A 16,677-nucleotide genomic window follows, 5' to 3' on the forward strand; every position below is an offset into this window, starting at 1 on the left:
GGAGATCTTTGTCCATATTTAATTTGACTCACTTTAATGGTTGCCACTCTGTTAAAAACAAACTATGAGTTTTATGAAAAAACCTTAAATATCAATAATGTTTAAAACAGCCTTAAATTGGATTTTTCATGCTTTTCGAGAATGTTAAGCGTCCAAATTTTAGCCACACTCTTTAAAAATAATTGATAAAGTTTTGTTTTGCTAAATTATACAAAATAAACTCAATTCCGAATATATTTGCCTTCAACAAGAACTTGTGATTTTAAGATGCGTTCAGAAAATTTTTTGACGGGATCCGGATTAGTTTGTGCTGTTATTTTACCTTGCTTCACTTTAAAGCTTCATTATTAAATAGAAGATTTAAGAAGCTCCTGACTTGACAACTGCCGATGATTTTCTCCGTTATGTTAAGCTCACACTAGAATGTGTCTTAAAATTACATTTATAAAGGTATTAATTTGGTATTTGAATTCGAATTTTTCTCATCGAATTCTCATTTTTTAGACGTTTATAACAAAAGTTTCGTAAATAATCTTGACTATTCACATGTTATATATAGAATTCTGACAATAACAGAGCTAAGATCATTATATTTGTAAATTAATTTGGTGGCGAAACAGTGCGTTGAGAACTAGGGCCTAGTGACTTACAATTTCTTAAACATTCCTGTGTGCGAGTACTGTTGTCAGGGATGGAGGGGACCTACAATCTTAAGCTGAATCCGAAAAGCAAATTCTTGGAGAATTTGTAAATTCCTCGTAAGATGCAGTACCCGTGAAGAAAAACTTTAGATGACATAGCCAGGGATCGAACCTAAGACACTTTTTTTAAATCATTTTTATTACTTCAATCTTAAGCCTATCTTAAAGCTAGACAAAAAATTCATAAAACTTATCTATAACTTACATCTAACTTACTGGTCCCACTTTAAGTTAAGCACAGTCCAACGCACTAATCATCAAGCCACAGATACTATTTAGTATATTTTAGGGTTATTTTTTTTAGATTAAAGTCACATTAATACGTAATTTTTTAACATGAATTTACTTCGGCAGCCAAATTCTTTTAATTATGACACGTGAGTACGCAAACAGTCGCTGATCAATCACCTTTTGTTGTATTTTGTTAAATAAATACCTACAATTATTTTAGAAACGTTTTTCTAATTTTAACTAATGTGGCAATAGTTGTCATTATCAATGTCACTCCACTGCAGCACGGAAATAGCAACTCAATTCATACCATTTTATCTGGTTTGATATAAATTGAACTCAAAGTAAATTGATCGATAGTGAATCTCTTCATTGTCCTCTTTTTTTAAATTTTGTCAACTTGAAGAGAGTATAATAAGTAAGAACATGTGCATTTATGGAATTATTGAACAGTGCTGTCTATTTGATTATAATTTTTGAAGCCATGCTCTAAATGTATTTATATACAAAAAAAGCATGTTTAACTAAAATTGGATATAATTTCATTGCTTCATTATTTTAAATTAAAACCAAACTTTGTGAGCATTCTCTCTTAAAAAATTATTTATTTGCTGGCTTAATTAAGGTTACAATGAATTAGAGTATCCAGTATTCCCAATATAAATGTTTATCTTCCTAAGGGGCTAATTATAGCTATCATTGAAATCGATCCGGAAAATTTTTGTAATCGATATTTAATGATGTTTCCCTTCGATTAGAAATACAAATTATATACTGATTGATCGGAAATCACACAAAAAAATTTTTTTTTACGAATAAAAAGTGTAATTGCGAATTTATTTTTCTCCAAAAATGTATTTTCCTACTCTCCGGACAGAATTCATTTTCTGGAACAGCTGAAACTTTTATGTTCCAAAATAAAACGAATCGTTCCACTGATTTGTGTTCCAGTTCCACAATTTCCAATGACAGATTTCTGTCAGTAAACATTTTTCGGTGGATTTTGATCAGGAAGTTTTTTTCAATACCAGAAATGTTTACTGAGAGCTATAAACGACCTGTCAATATTGACTTCAAATTAGGAAAGTTGGTCTTCATACAAATTGTTTGGCCAAATATCGAAAATTCAAATTTTATCAAAAACGAACTAATAGATTTTTATCTATTTTTTCTAAAATTTTCTTTCTTGACTTGGCTTCTTTCAAACAAAAAAATCATATTTTTGTATAAGCTCTAATACTGTCTCAATAATATTTTATTATCAAATATGTATGTCATTGTTTTTATTTTTGATTTTAAAAAATGATTAACCATTTTTTTCTCGAAACTCCATATCTCGAAAACGTTATTTTTTACATTTAATGGAAATGTAAAACGTATATCAATTAGATCTAAATAAATGCATAAATGCATATTCAAATTAAATTTTTGATAAATTAGTTTTTTTTTTGAGAAATCAAATGGCATTCAATTTTTGAAACATACGTTTTTTTTTTAATGTTTTATTTATTATATCAATATTAGTAAATAAATTATAAATTTTTCACCGTTTAAAATACTGGGATACTAATGTGTTTTTTATTCACACATCCTGCTATGTCAGATAATCTGGATATTCTTTAGAAATAGTGTCTTATTTCTTTCTGTTTCAATTTCAGAACATTCTGGTATTGATAAATATCGGTCAGAGTTTTGCTTTAAACAATGAAAAAATTCGCCCAAAATGATTCAAAGACATGAATGGGAATAACAAGAGTTTTCCACTTTCTAGGTGCCGAAGTTAAGCCAATTTTATAAGAAGTTGGATTTCTTCTTCCAGGTTTGGAATTGAACGAATCTTTTATTGCTTCGAGTACAATTTTGATGATATTGTTCATGGTTGCTTCATCTTCCAAATAAATGAAATAGGTGGCGCAACAGTCCTAAGGGAATTAATTTCTAGTGATAACATGATACCAAACTAGCATATCTATTCTTGGAAAAAAATCCAATTAACGGTTTTTTTATAAATGTCACCTTGAAAATTTAACGAATAAAAAATGATATCATCTCAACAATTTTGTGCAACGAAATATATCGTTTTTAACATCTGTTAAAATATTAATAAAAATCAAATTGACAGTTTTTTTATAACAAATAAAAACCTAAACAAAATATTAAATAAATTTGGTAAAAATTGAATTTCGGCTCAAATATCTTTTCAAAAACTTGAGAATATGGCTTCAAACTAAAAAATATTAGTTTCAACATTAGGTAAAATTTTGATAAAAATTGAAAAGACAATTTTTTCTACCAAAAAATAACCTAAAATAAAATTAATAAAAGTTGTTAATAATTGACTTTGAACACAAATATCTTTTCAAAACTTTGAGATATTGGCTTTAAAAATATTGTCTTCAAACTTTTTTTTTTATTTCACAGAAATTATTGTTTCAACTAACAACTTTTTTAACCCAACACGAAAAACGAAAACTTTTAAGCAAGACAAATCGACAGACGGACTGGAAAGTTATCAGTGTGGGTCGCATCCCAACCTCTTTTTACGCTTAAAACTCAAAATCTAGGAAATCTATCTGAATACTTACTGAAATTGTTGTTTATTATTTGAATATTGAAACAATTGGAAGTACTCTCATCTAATCGAATGCTCGATTCATAAGAATGGTCATAAATTAAATACAAATTAAATATAAAAAACCACAAAAAAATGATGTGGAGCTAACAAAGGTTTTAAATTGGTGATACTTACCATTTAATATTTCTTTTAGTCTCACAAATACAATAAAAAACTCAAATATTGAATATAAATAAAATATATCAGTTTAATATGACTTAATTTTAAAAATAAATAATTTAATCAATAAATAAATCTTACAAAATAATCTTATTTTATTTACAAATAAAAATTAAATGTCGCAGTGAAAAAATATTTGATTTTAAGCTTAAGAAGTTTAATGAAAAATGTAAACAACAAAATGTTAAGATTATAATTTCTTCTAGAAGTTCAAAACACAAAGTTCTTTATTTTTGCCTTCGATTTTTTGAAAAAAAAAAAAAATACACAAACAAAAGTTTATAAATTTGTGTGTGAGTTAAAATTTAAAAATGTTTGAATAATGTTTTTACAACTCTCCTTAATCTCAACACAAATTCGAAAGGCAATTGTAAGTTTTTAAGATTTTGACGGTAAAATATTTCGTTTGAAGTATTTTTTCTTATAGATTGAATTTTATGAGGTACAAAAATATATTTTAGCACCCGTTTCTTGAATAAGATTAAACTTAAATAATAAAATAATTATTTTATGAAAATAGATTTGGTTCAGAGCATAAGAAATATGAAAGAAGTCTTTTAAACATTTTAAATTAATTGTAAATATTTTGTTTTGATTTATACTCCCCAATTTGTCTTTTATCTTTCCTCAACCTGGTCTGCCTCTGCCTTAACATCGTTAGGTGAAGATCTTAGCCAATTTTTAGGCAAAACATCACTTTCGCCATCGATTTCTTCTTCATTTAAGTCTTTTAATCGAGATTCTGGTAATTGATCGTAATCAAAGATTTGTCGAGAGCTTCGAGGAGAACCCATTTCAATAGCAGTTGGCGGTAAGGAGGTTGTCGTGGTGACAAAAATTGTCGGTTCAGTGTCTAGAGCAGGTCCTGAGAATAATGTACCCATTTCATCGCCAGTTGGTTCATCGATGAAGAAGTTTCCCAGTGAAGAATCCAGCAGACTTAACAAGCCTTGCATGGGAGCCTTCTGTTGAGCCAGAGCTGGAGGTGGTCTTGAAGAGGGTTTCATTTCTCCCTTTGAAAGTTGATTTGCAATAGGCTTGGGAGTTGTGGTGGTTGTTGTAGTAGTCGTCGTCGTGGTACTTTTCTTTGTGTGAAGATGTTTCACTTGATGTGTGAAACGCAAGTCGTCAGACGAAGTAACATGACGTACAACAGACTCCTGTCGCGGAGTGATGGGGACGATCTTAGGCTCATGAGTGGAGGTCTCGTTGTCACTTTGGCCGTATGTCTTAACTTTTGAGTGACCTTCAATAATTTGATACATGGAAACTTCAAAGTGTCCATTCATTGGTGGCTTGACGGAAGGAGGTGCTTCTGTTGTAATGTCAATCGGCGGAGCAGTTGGGTAGAAAGTGTCGTAAGCAGTTGGTGCCATGTAGGACGGATACACCGGCTTCTGGCTGGTGGTCGTTGTGGGAACAAATGGCATTGTTGTTGGAGGATTATAAATTGGCGTTGAGGCTGTTGTTATGTATACTGTTGGTGGTGGGGAATGTGTTTCGAAAACATTTCTCATCGATGTTGTTTGAAGTGGCTTAGAAGGTGGACTAGGTCTTGGCTTGATCAGTTCCTTCTGAAGAAGTTCATGAACCCAGGGCTTTCGAGGTGATTGCATTCCAATGAAGTCATTTGGACTTAACCGAATATTAGAATATTTTGTATCAGGTCGAGAATAACTAACATAGTTATTAGATTCTCCATATTTGGTATCATAAGGGGACTTGGTGCGATAGCTTCCTGAGCCTGACGGAGAATAGTAGCTCTTCGTGGATGGATATTGGGTTTGGTAGTGATGCATTTCCGTTGTTGAGGTCTTCATGCGTTGCGGTTGAAGAGTTTGCATTGGTGGTGGCATAAGGCGAGTTGGAAGATTACCGCTCCCACCACCACCACCACTGCCACCATAGTAACTCCTTCTGATCGATGTGTACTTTTGTTCTTTTTTCATGTTTTCTCGTTTGGATGGAACTCCAAGGAGAAGAATGTCCGATTTGCTTTTCTTTCCACCATCATCTTTTGTTTTATTATTTTCAGCCCAATAACGAACTCTTTCCAGAGCTGGAGGGCTATAGTCAAATGTTGGATCGTTTTTCAGGGGATCACCTTGTCCCAATGGTTTCCAACCATTACGATCCAGCTTGGGATTGAGAATTCTTCCTTCGAAACCTTAAAGATAAAATGTGTTTTGAAGATATTCAATTTGTTGACAAAAAGAAGCTCACCTTCAGGTTGAAAGTTTTCGACATCTTCACTTTTAACTCCGCTGAGTACGATTGTGAAAAAAAGTAGCCACAGCAAGAGTACCTTGTACCGAATTGATATCATTTGGGAAAAAAAATCTGAAATTTGAAAAAAAAATACTTCAAAAGTCTGATTGTTTCTTTGAATTGAGGTTCCAAGTCTTAGCACATTGAAAATTGGCTTTTTTCTACACCTGAAGGTATGGCAAAAAAACTAGCATTAACCAGAGGTTAATTTATTTCATTACAAAATGACTAAACCTTTTTTGAAATAAGTTTTCTAATTTTAATGTCCCAAATTATTAATCCCCCATTGTATGAATTTTTAAATATTCATGTTGTATGTACCATACCTACTCATAATTATGAAGTGTAACAAAGTTTCTATGGCAAAGACGAAACGTAGTTTCCCTTTTAATACAAAAAATATGTAATGTAGTTTGTTGTACATTTCATTTATATCAATCAGTTCTAGTTTTAAGGTGTGACCGACCATAATAATAACAGACTTTTATATATTGTTAATTGTCTTTGTTGACAGACATTGATAATCAATTAGCATAAGTGAAAATAAGAAATTAAAATTTAAACTGCAAAGTATTTTTGTTTTTGTCAAGAAGGTGTTTAAGACGATTTGCAAATCTATTTCTTGTGACTAATTATGGTCAAAATGATTTAAAGCTTATTCTTTCTTTATTCTCCTACGTTACATGTTTCCTTTAGACGTGTACTTGTACATATTGTATTGTATAATGTTAGTGTTGTTAATTGAGTCTAAAATAATTAAAATTGTAATGAGATTGTACATTGTATTATTATTGATTCAATTCTTATTGCTTGTGGATATAAACTAAAGTGTTAGGAACCTTTAACAAATTCGGAACTTCGAAAATTTATGTGGGATTTATGGGCCCTGTTCGTGAACATTTTTAAAAACGAAGGCATTTTAATTATTTTAGTTGAAGAAAAGGAAGAAGAAATTAAATGCAACTGCCAAACGCAATTTTTTACTAATATAACTTTACACTTTATTTTATTGAAATATACCCATAATACCAAACGTGTAACCTGATTATTGAACAAACTGTCAATTTTCATATCAATTGTAAGACTAATAATTTGAATGAATAAGACACTTCGTTATTTTTCAAGATATTGATAATTTTGTTTTATATTCAAAAATGTTAAGAAGTTGAGGAGGTGAAAGGCTTAAACTTTAATACGATTATTAAAATGTTAAAGCCGTTGTTATCAATTTACCTACTACGCTAAAAAGATATTCCAGAAAATTTTGAACGGTTTAAGCATCTTACTGTTATAGGACTGTTATAGCTATCATTGAAATCGATCCAGACAATTTTTTGAATTTATTTTTGACGGTGTTTTCCTTTGATTAGAAATGAAAATTATAAACTGATCGATCGGAATTCACAAAGAGTTTTTTGAGGAAAAAAAGTTCCATTGCGCATTTATTTTTCTCTAAATATGTATTTTTCCATTTTCCGGACGGAAATTCATTTTCCTGAACAGCGGATACTTTTAGGTTCAAAAGTAAAATGAATCGTTCCACTGATTTGTGTTCCAATTCCATACAGTTCCAGTGACAGATTTCTGTCAGTATAAGTTTTTCGGTGGATTTCAATCAGTACATTTTTTTCAAAGACAGAAATGTTTAATAATAGCTATAAGCGACCTGTCAACAAAATTCCAATCTTTGTTTTCAATGATGAAAACCAATGATAGCTATAACTGGCGCCTTACTATCTATTAGAGGCCGATTTTAGCTATGAGTCAAATTTTAGTTTCTAACTTTTAAACATGTTAGAGATTTATTTCTAGCAAAAAATTGATGCAATAAGATGAATGAAAAAGAAATGATGCATTTAAAGTGTTTTTAATGATAAAATATCATTTTACGAACAGCTGACTGTTGGTGTCCCAATTTTTTACTTTTCCGATCACATCATTAAAAATTTTACTGATGAAAGCAACAGTTAGGTGCCAGTAATTACACTTTTTTGTTCTCAAAAAAAATTCTTTGTGTGATTTCCGATCGATCAGTATATAATTTTCATTTCTAATCAAAGGGAAACACTGTCAAATATTGATTCAAAAATTTGTCCGGATCGATTTCAATTATAGCTATCAGTAAAATCCATCGGTAAAATTTTAAACAGGAGGAATCTAAAATTTTTTACTGATGAGCGCTATAAGCGCTTATAGCAATCAGTAAATTTTGTTTTCTTTCGATTTTAACATCGAGCTTCGCGCATTTGCTAATTCGATACGGCATATGTCATTGTCCTTGAACAAATGTTTTGCCTATTTACTTGAAAGAGTTGAATTGTGTGTGTTTTGTAATTTTTAAGCCACAACTTTTTTTTTTTAATTAAGAAAACGTAATTGGAAGCCAATGATTTTGAAACAAAATCTTAAGGCTGATGTTGTTGACTTAACTTCCTAAAGGAACATTTCAGTACAGTCAATCTTTTAAGAAGAATGAATAGAATGTCCGTTTAACATTTGTTTGTTTATTTTCATGAACTGTCACTTTTTAGATATGTTCGAATGCCTGTTTTTTAATGAAAGGGAACTATCTACTTACTACTTTGCAAACCCCAAAAGAAGTTTCAATTTTTTTGATTATACAGTAAATTGCTAAATATTTGAAAAAAAAGCTACTTTATAAACTGTTCAGCCCTTAACAATAAATTGTTTACAATTAAGCACCAAAATGTTGTACACTGGTCAAAAAGGTTTTATAACACTGGCAAACAAATACATTTTTGTAATCATTTCTTCAGGTTTTTGAGATGGTATATTATTGTGATGACATAAAGGCTAAAAGATAGGCTATATTTTTGTTCTATTATAAAAACTTTTATTTTCTTTGACTTTAGTAAGTGTAGAACAGTTACATTTGTGTCGTAAATTGGGACCCTTCTGAAAATGAAAAAAATTTAGTAAATTTATAGTTGGGATTATAAAAAGAAAAGTAATTGCATCTGGACTTTAAATCTAATCCGAAATCAAAAAGCAATCACAAAATTTGTAATTTTGTGTAATATAATAGCGCGTATTTATTTTTTCCAACAAATATTGTGTTAAAATTTTGAAATGAAGAGAATTAAAAACATAACATTATAAAATCACTCCAAACTTTCGGATTGTCAAAATCAAAATAAGTAAGAGTTAGTGTTATGTCTTTTCACCCAAAACCTTAACACCCAAATTCTAAAATGTCACGAAGCCCAACATTGGTCACAAATCCCAAAAAGATTGAAATAAAAATTCGCCATGAAAGTCAAATCGAATGTGGTAATGGCTGAATAAATTTGAAATAAAAGATCTTCCAAATTGTTAGTAATCATTTTGCGTAAAAGAATTTTTAATTTTGAAATTGGATTTTATGACATATGGGTCGGGCTTTGTGGCATTTATTTTCGGCATTACGACGATTATAATTTCTATCGTTTCTTTTGTCTTATCATCGAAAGTCATAAAACCCAAATCATAAAATGTCATGAAGTCCAAAAAGAAAAACGTCGTAAATAAAATGTAATCACCCAAAATTTTTGTATTTAGCAAAAATTTTGGGTGGTTGCGGGCTGCAAACTATTTCGTTTTATTTGACTTTGAAAATTGGCCCTAATTCACTTTCTTAAAGTACAATAAAGCAAAACATATTTGTTACGCTTTCTTGACGGACCGAGTTTTTGGGCGATCTGACATTTTTTTGTATAATGTTTGTGTTTGGGCGACACAATCTAAAACTCAAAATGTCGTATTGGCCAGAATAAACAAACATTTTGTCAGAATGCCCAAATTTTGAAACACATGACAAGTTTTGGGAGAATGTCAATAAGTCATTTGGAAGTTATATTATTTTAAAATTGATTTGCGCAATTTGACATTGATTTCAGGCTTTGTGGTATTTTCTTCTGAACAAATTTTTTGGCGATTGGGCCATTTTTGGGCGACATTAGGCAATAAGACAGAACTCTTGTTTTTATTTTTAATGTCATAAGATCCAAACCCAAACCCCAAACCAAGTCGTACAGCAACAAAATGTTAATTCCTTATTTTTTCTATATAATATATTTAACAAAATTAGTTCAAACATATATTTAACAGAATTAGTTTTTAAATGTAAATCTTTTAAAGTAATTCTGTTAAAAAAACATAAAGAATAATAATAAAAAAAAATTATAAAAAAATTATTTTGGGCTCTATGACGTTTTTAGTTTGGACGAAAAGACCTAACGCCTTTATAGTCAGTATAGTTGTCATTTTCCATATCTTAACAAATATAATCTCAATTTCAAACTGTTGCAAATTTTAAACAGGGTTTTTCTTTTTTCAATTTTAAATAAATCTTGGAATGCATGTTGTTTTTATTTTTTGTGGCTTTCAGAAAAATATTTGTCTTACATTCATATAGCTGTAAAATATAAATAACAAACAAAATATATTTGGTATCAGTTTAAGGCTCATTCATTAATATGATAGGTAAATATTTATGTTAAATTTAAACGCTTACGTGCTACTTTTTCCTTTGGTTGCCACATGCAAGTGTTAATATTAAACCTAAATAATAAACTTATTATTCATTTCGGAAAATGCCCCTTAACTATTTTTTGTTCAAAAATTTAGAAGAAATGTATGGATTTCTTTAATGTGTTTGCCTAAACTTCGAACTAAATGAAAAAAAAATTAGTAGATAATTCAATAAGTTCTATTCAGTTCAACTAATTATGCACTATGCTTCCTTTGTGTTATTTTGTAATTGAGTGAAAGTATCCTGCTATTTCATTATGATTTCTATCAATTTTTAACTTTAACAGCATATAAAGGGTAAACTAAAATGCATATATTTAAAGTTATTAAATGTCTTAATGAATTTCTTCTACGAACAAGAAACATTAACAAATACATGAATTACAATAGATGATGAAATATTTTTAAGTATTTACAAAATATTGATGTCCTTTTAAGATTTAACTTAAAATTTTCAGAAATTTCGTTGATTATTTAATTTTTTTCTTAAATTCTCAACTAATATTTATCGAATCCTAAAAAAATATTTATTTGTTAATATCTATTATTTTATCGTTTGCGATGTATCAGACATATACACATATGCACTGCAAATGTGTACATTGTACATCAAATGAAACCATCAAGTTTCACACGAAATGCAATTATGGCAAACCTGCCTTTCTCACATGCCGGCTATTCTTTATATGTACACAGTTACTTTGTAAAATTGCTTTTGCAGTTAAAATATAAACTTAAAGGATTATCACTCAACTATGTACCTTTTATTCTTAATTTTGATTGTCAGTTAAATTACAGTTCTTTTATATTTCTCAAAACAAAAAAAATCTATTCACATGATAAATTTACCATACACTTCCGGTTGAATGGAAATCCACAAAGTTGACTACCAGCACCTATAGTATTCTTTTTTGTTTGTCTTATTTAACAAGAACCCTGCGTTTTTATATTATGTTTAATCACTTTATTTATGTGTTTATTTTTTTGATCTGGATTATAGAAAAATGTATGTTTACTTTGTATATCTAAATTTATTTTTATTTGGAATTAAGATTTCACAAGCCGCAGCATCGCCACATAATACACGACAACAACAAAAACAACAACTAAACTTGCACTCATATCCTTTTGGGAGTGTAGTTGGTATATAGATAATTTCACTTTTATTTTTCGCCCGTCAAACGTCCGTACAATACAACGCTATAAGAAAAACTGAATTCAAGCCACTTAAATCGTGCTCCGATACCAGTTAGCCGACACAACCGTCAACCGACAAGAAGACCAAAGACCGACCAAACAAAAAAAAAAACACAAGAAGAAACGTTTTTGCGATGCGATGGTGGATGGTGGATGGATTGAGTGGTAACAACAAATCCAAGGGGTTATGAGCCTAAACGGTGGCTTCTGCTGATGGCTCAATGGCTGATGGCTTATTGAAAAGAAAAGCAATCGAATTCCAGCATACTATGGTCTGTTATGGCAGTGCCAACTTTCTTGATTGTTTTGTTGGCCATCATATCGTTATAGATAGGCTAGTGTGTTGACGCTGGGCTACTTGGCCTGGCTTTAGCTATCGCTTCAGCTATGACTTTGGCTCTGACTTTGGCCACCTTCATGCTCCATCCGTCTATTTTTTTTTTCTTTCTATATACTATATGTACCATCGGAATATGGCTAAACTCCACCATTACTGGCAGACATAGTATTTGCCAATAAATAAACTCGTCTAGGTACGTAAAATCGGACGGATTGGGATTGTGTGATGATCATGGTTGGCGATGGTGATGTCGATGTCGATGTTGATGGCAAATATGTATAGTGTAGGTACTTTTTTTTTAACTTTTTTTCCGGCCAAGCTTCCATTAAAATTTTAATTTCATTGATAAAATTAAGTTGCGCGGCAAGTTTTAATTTCGTGCTCGCGCTCACACACAACCGCATCATAATGCAATTATTTTATGAGTGTTTTATTTGTGATGTCTCGATGCTGGCTATAAAAGTTGTTTCAGTTTTTTTTTCTTAAATTAGTTTTTTACTCCTACTTTCGGGATATGATTTTCATTGATAAAATCACTATCATCATTACGAAGATGTCAAAGCTAATGAGAGATGATGATTTTATTTATTTTAAATCTTCTTTTAGTCAATAATAAGCAAAAGGTAAGTGCGATTTTCTTATTAATAAAATAAATTTTGCATAACAAATATGGACTGTTAATGTGAATATAAAAAGATTAAAGCTTATAGAAGTGTTAATCACCATCATTGATTAAGAGTTTAATGAATTTGATGTACTCAGTGAACATATTTTTATAAATAAATGTCGTTAAAATGGAAACCTAGATGGTGATGCTTTTTAAATAATAGTAAATATTTTTTAAAAAGATGAAAGTGAATTAAATTTTAAAAAAAGTGAGTATACGACCCAGTGCACCATTGAAGCAGTGAACTGAAATAAAATTAAACTATAATTCGATTTAATAAATATAAATGGAATTTTTGAAAATGAATTTCAGCAATCCAATTAATTAATATGTTTTTAATTTTTTAAGTCTTATATAAAGTTATTGTAATCGTTCCGATTTGTCAAATTGAAAATGTTGACGTTTCAAGGTTCCTAGAATCTAAATAAAAGATTCTTAGAAAGATGTATGTATTTGCTTGTGTGCTTACAGTGGTGGTCAAAATAATAAGAGTGAAACCGATTTTTTTCATTAATTTGCTAAAAAAAAGCTTTATTTGTTTTAATTTCAATGAAAATAATAAATATATTTTTCCAAAATACTTCATCTCCCTGATTATAAATTTTGTTCACAATAAGATAATCTTCAATAACAAAACCCTGCTCAATAAGTTTTTAAGTTGATTTTTATCCTGGCCAAAAAAAAATGAGAGCGTGGAACACAATTCACCTAAAAATTTAAAAAATATCAATTTGAGCGCTATTCTTCATGAGTTTTAGTATATGCGTCAACTCTAAAGTCTTAGTATTTTGTTGGATGTCCTTTAAGTACCGCATCGCATCTTCTTGGCATTGAATCGATGAGTTTTCGGCAGGTTTCTGCAGGTGTAGAATACCATACTTCCTGTATCTCTTTCCATTACGCCTGTTGATTAGTGGTATTTTTTTTTTCAATATTGTATTCTTCAAATATTTCCAAAGATTCCACCTGGTCACCACCTTAGACGTATGCTTGGGGTCGTTATCTTGCTGGTGGGTCCACACTAAAGACATATTTTCTTCTGCATATGGAAGCAAAATATCCAAATAGGTTTGGAATTATTATTTTTTATCCAATAGACCTACTCCAGCATAAGAAAAACAATTCCAAATTTTGATGTGCCGTGCTTTACTGTTTTATGGGTCCTCCTTCTCACATAAAAAAGTCTGTCATCAGAAACAAATACACTTATCTTGGTTTCGTAGCTAAAAAGAACATTTCGACAATTTCTGCAAGTCGATTGTGAAAGATTTACTTTTCCAAATCGTAAACGCTTCTTTATGTTCTTAGAACTTAGTTATCGCAATTCGACCATGAAAATTTTTATTCTGCAAACGTCTGCGGATTGTGCGGGAGCTGATATCCAATAATAGTTTTGCTTTCATACCGCTTGATGTTGTAAAGGATTTTAAGCACCTCTCGAACAATCCTTTTGTAAAGCAAGGTTTTTTTTTTTTATTGTGTCCGCTTTTTTTGGTGAAATTTGTTGGTAGACTTAGCTCCTTTAGCACAATAGCAACAACACATTGAGATCGGTAAAGAGCATCTGCAATGATACTATGTTTTGCCTTGATCTCTTAGTTGGAGAATCAAACGGCGTTCTTCCGCGGAGCGCCTTATCTGTATCATTATTTAAAAAATACAAGTCTAACACAAAATTGGATAAATAAATTACGATCGGAAAAAGACTGGAAATAATGCAATTCTACACAGCACTCTTATTTTTTTTGACCATTACCAATCTGACATTTATAAGTAACACTAACGGTACATTGCAAGCGACCACCATTAATGGTTGGTTGCACTGTTTTACAGTCAAGTCAAAGAAAATTCGTATGTATAATTTGCTTCAATTAAATTAGATTCTATTATTAGAAGTAAAAAAAATGATCAACTCTTATTATTTTGGCCATCACTGTAGATACATTCAAATAACACAGAAAGATGCAGAAAGAAATCTTAAAACAAAATAGCAATTTGAAAAAAAAGTAAAAATGTTGGTTTACCCAAAATATTCTACGAAGCAATAACTCGAGCGACTTGAATTAAATTAAAAGAATTAAAAGAAGTTAAACCTAATATGTACCACGCCGAATATTTTACGAACTGAAATGATTTTCTGACATCCGGTAAGATTTTGACAAAAAGAGAGAAGTTGAAATTTGGTTTACAAAAAATAAAAACCTACAAAATAAAACAAAAGTTGGTAAAAATTGATTTTCGACTCAAATACCTTTTGAAAAATGTAAGATATTAGCTTTAAACTAATTTCATTTTATAAAAAATAATGCTTTTGTTTACGTTTATAATAGTTATGCAAAAGTAAATTTTTTATAAAAATCTAAAAGTTTTATAAAAATTAAAATCTACAAAAAGTAGTACGCAAATTTGGTAAAAAATGTAATGTTTTTTTCAATGTCTTGTGATTAATGAAGGATATTTCCAAATTATTTCATTTACTAATTTTTTAAGAAAAATCCAATCTGTATTTCTATATAAGAAATAAAAAAAATCGAGGAATTCTACTAAATTGGGTTTCGACTAAAAATCTCTTTAACAAAAATATACATATATTGAAATCAAACTATTTCATCATATGCAAAATATTGATAAGAAAAACTGATATGAAATGGTTTTTGACTCAAGTTTTGAAAAAACGAAGATAGATATTGACTTTATTATTTATCTCACACAAAATATTGTAATGAATATTTTGTTTAAGTTTTAAGCAAGACAAATTGACAGACGGGATGGGAAGCTATTAGCCTCTTTTTAAGATTGTGTTGAATTGATAACAACCACTGTTGTTTAATAAACTCTCACACAAGGTTATGAAAACTTCAATAAGTTGTAACTTCAAAGATGAATTAGTTTTTTAAATGAATCCATAATTTTTAAGATGTTTATTAGACTATAATTTTCAAAAATTGCAAAATTTATACAAGAGACCTGCTTTAGTTTTGTTGTTCCGGTCAAATTTCGTATTTAACATATTTTTTTTATAATTGTACGTAAATTTAATTCTATATCGTTTTTTGAACACCATATTAAAAAATAGAAATATTTTTCTTAGTTCGCGTTTCAATTTAACAACATTTTTTTATACACACATCTCTTATTCCACAGTTTTACATACTGTAGCAACGCATATTTCTTTCTTTGGCCCAATCTTCTCACACCAGAATTCTCTAACTAAAATTGTCTTTTTTCGTTGGTATTTTAATATTAATACGTCGTTATTGTTCTAAAAAAAAAAACGTTACATTTACCGACACAATTTTAGACTCAAATTGTTACAGATAAAGAAATACTATTATGAACCTTCTCAATTAGTAAGTAGAAATACTAGAAATCCATAAATAAGTAGATACTGAGAACTCTACGTCACGTACTAATAATTACATAGAAAAAAATAATGTCATTGTTTTTAAGTTAATTTAACTAAGATTCAAAAAAATACCAATAAGCGAAATTGCGCAAAATGTTCATGTTTTTTTTATCATTTTTAGACATCGTGCGTTCTCGAGCTTGGAAACTTGGATTATTAATCAGTTCAACATTATAAAAAAGTAACCAAAAAATCAGATATACCGGATTTAACGCAAGGTCGGCTTTTGTTTAATTGACAAAGTTAGTGGACTTATTGGATGCGTTCAATCTCGTGTTGGATAGGGTATCTTGGAAAGGTGGATTTTGAGATACCGGGAGCGGGTCGAAATGCTGTATTTTAAAATACTGTATGCTTAAAATTCTGTATCATACTGTATATTTATAATACTGTATGGTTAATATACTGTATCTCAAAATTCTTCTTCTTAAAATGCTGTACGAGCAAAATATTATCTAAAAATACTGTATTTTTGAAAAATTCCACTCTTAAGTTTCCATTATAAAGAACAACAAAAGCAGAACTCGATTTCCGCATGTACTC

At 29.8% G+C, this 16,677-nt stretch overlaps 1 protein-coding gene across 1 annotated transcript; it reads right to left on the minus strand.

The window, feature by feature from the left end:
* Positions 1 to 3,850: 3,850 nt before the first annotated feature.
* Positions 3,851 to 6,052, minus strand: LOC129951127 (mucin-2). The gene is made up of 2 exons (XM_056063139.1): positions 5,950 to 6,052; positions 3,851 to 5,893 (listed from the first exon to the last, which is right to left on the minus strand). The coding sequence occupies exons 1-2, from the start codon at positions 6,050 to 6,052 to the stop codon at positions 4,344 to 4,346; spliced, it is 1,653 nt and encodes a 550-aa protein (XP_055919114.1). The 3' UTR covers positions 3,851 to 4,343.
* Between the last annotated feature and the right edge of the window lie 10,625 nt (positions 6,053 to 16,677).

This window comes from Eupeodes corollae, chromosome 3 (genome assembly GCF_945859685.1).
Source record: "Eupeodes corollae chromosome 3, idEupCoro1.1, whole genome shotgun sequence".
Classification (NCBI taxonomy): domain Eukaryota; kingdom Metazoa; phylum Arthropoda; class Insecta; order Diptera; family Syrphidae; genus Eupeodes; species Eupeodes corollae.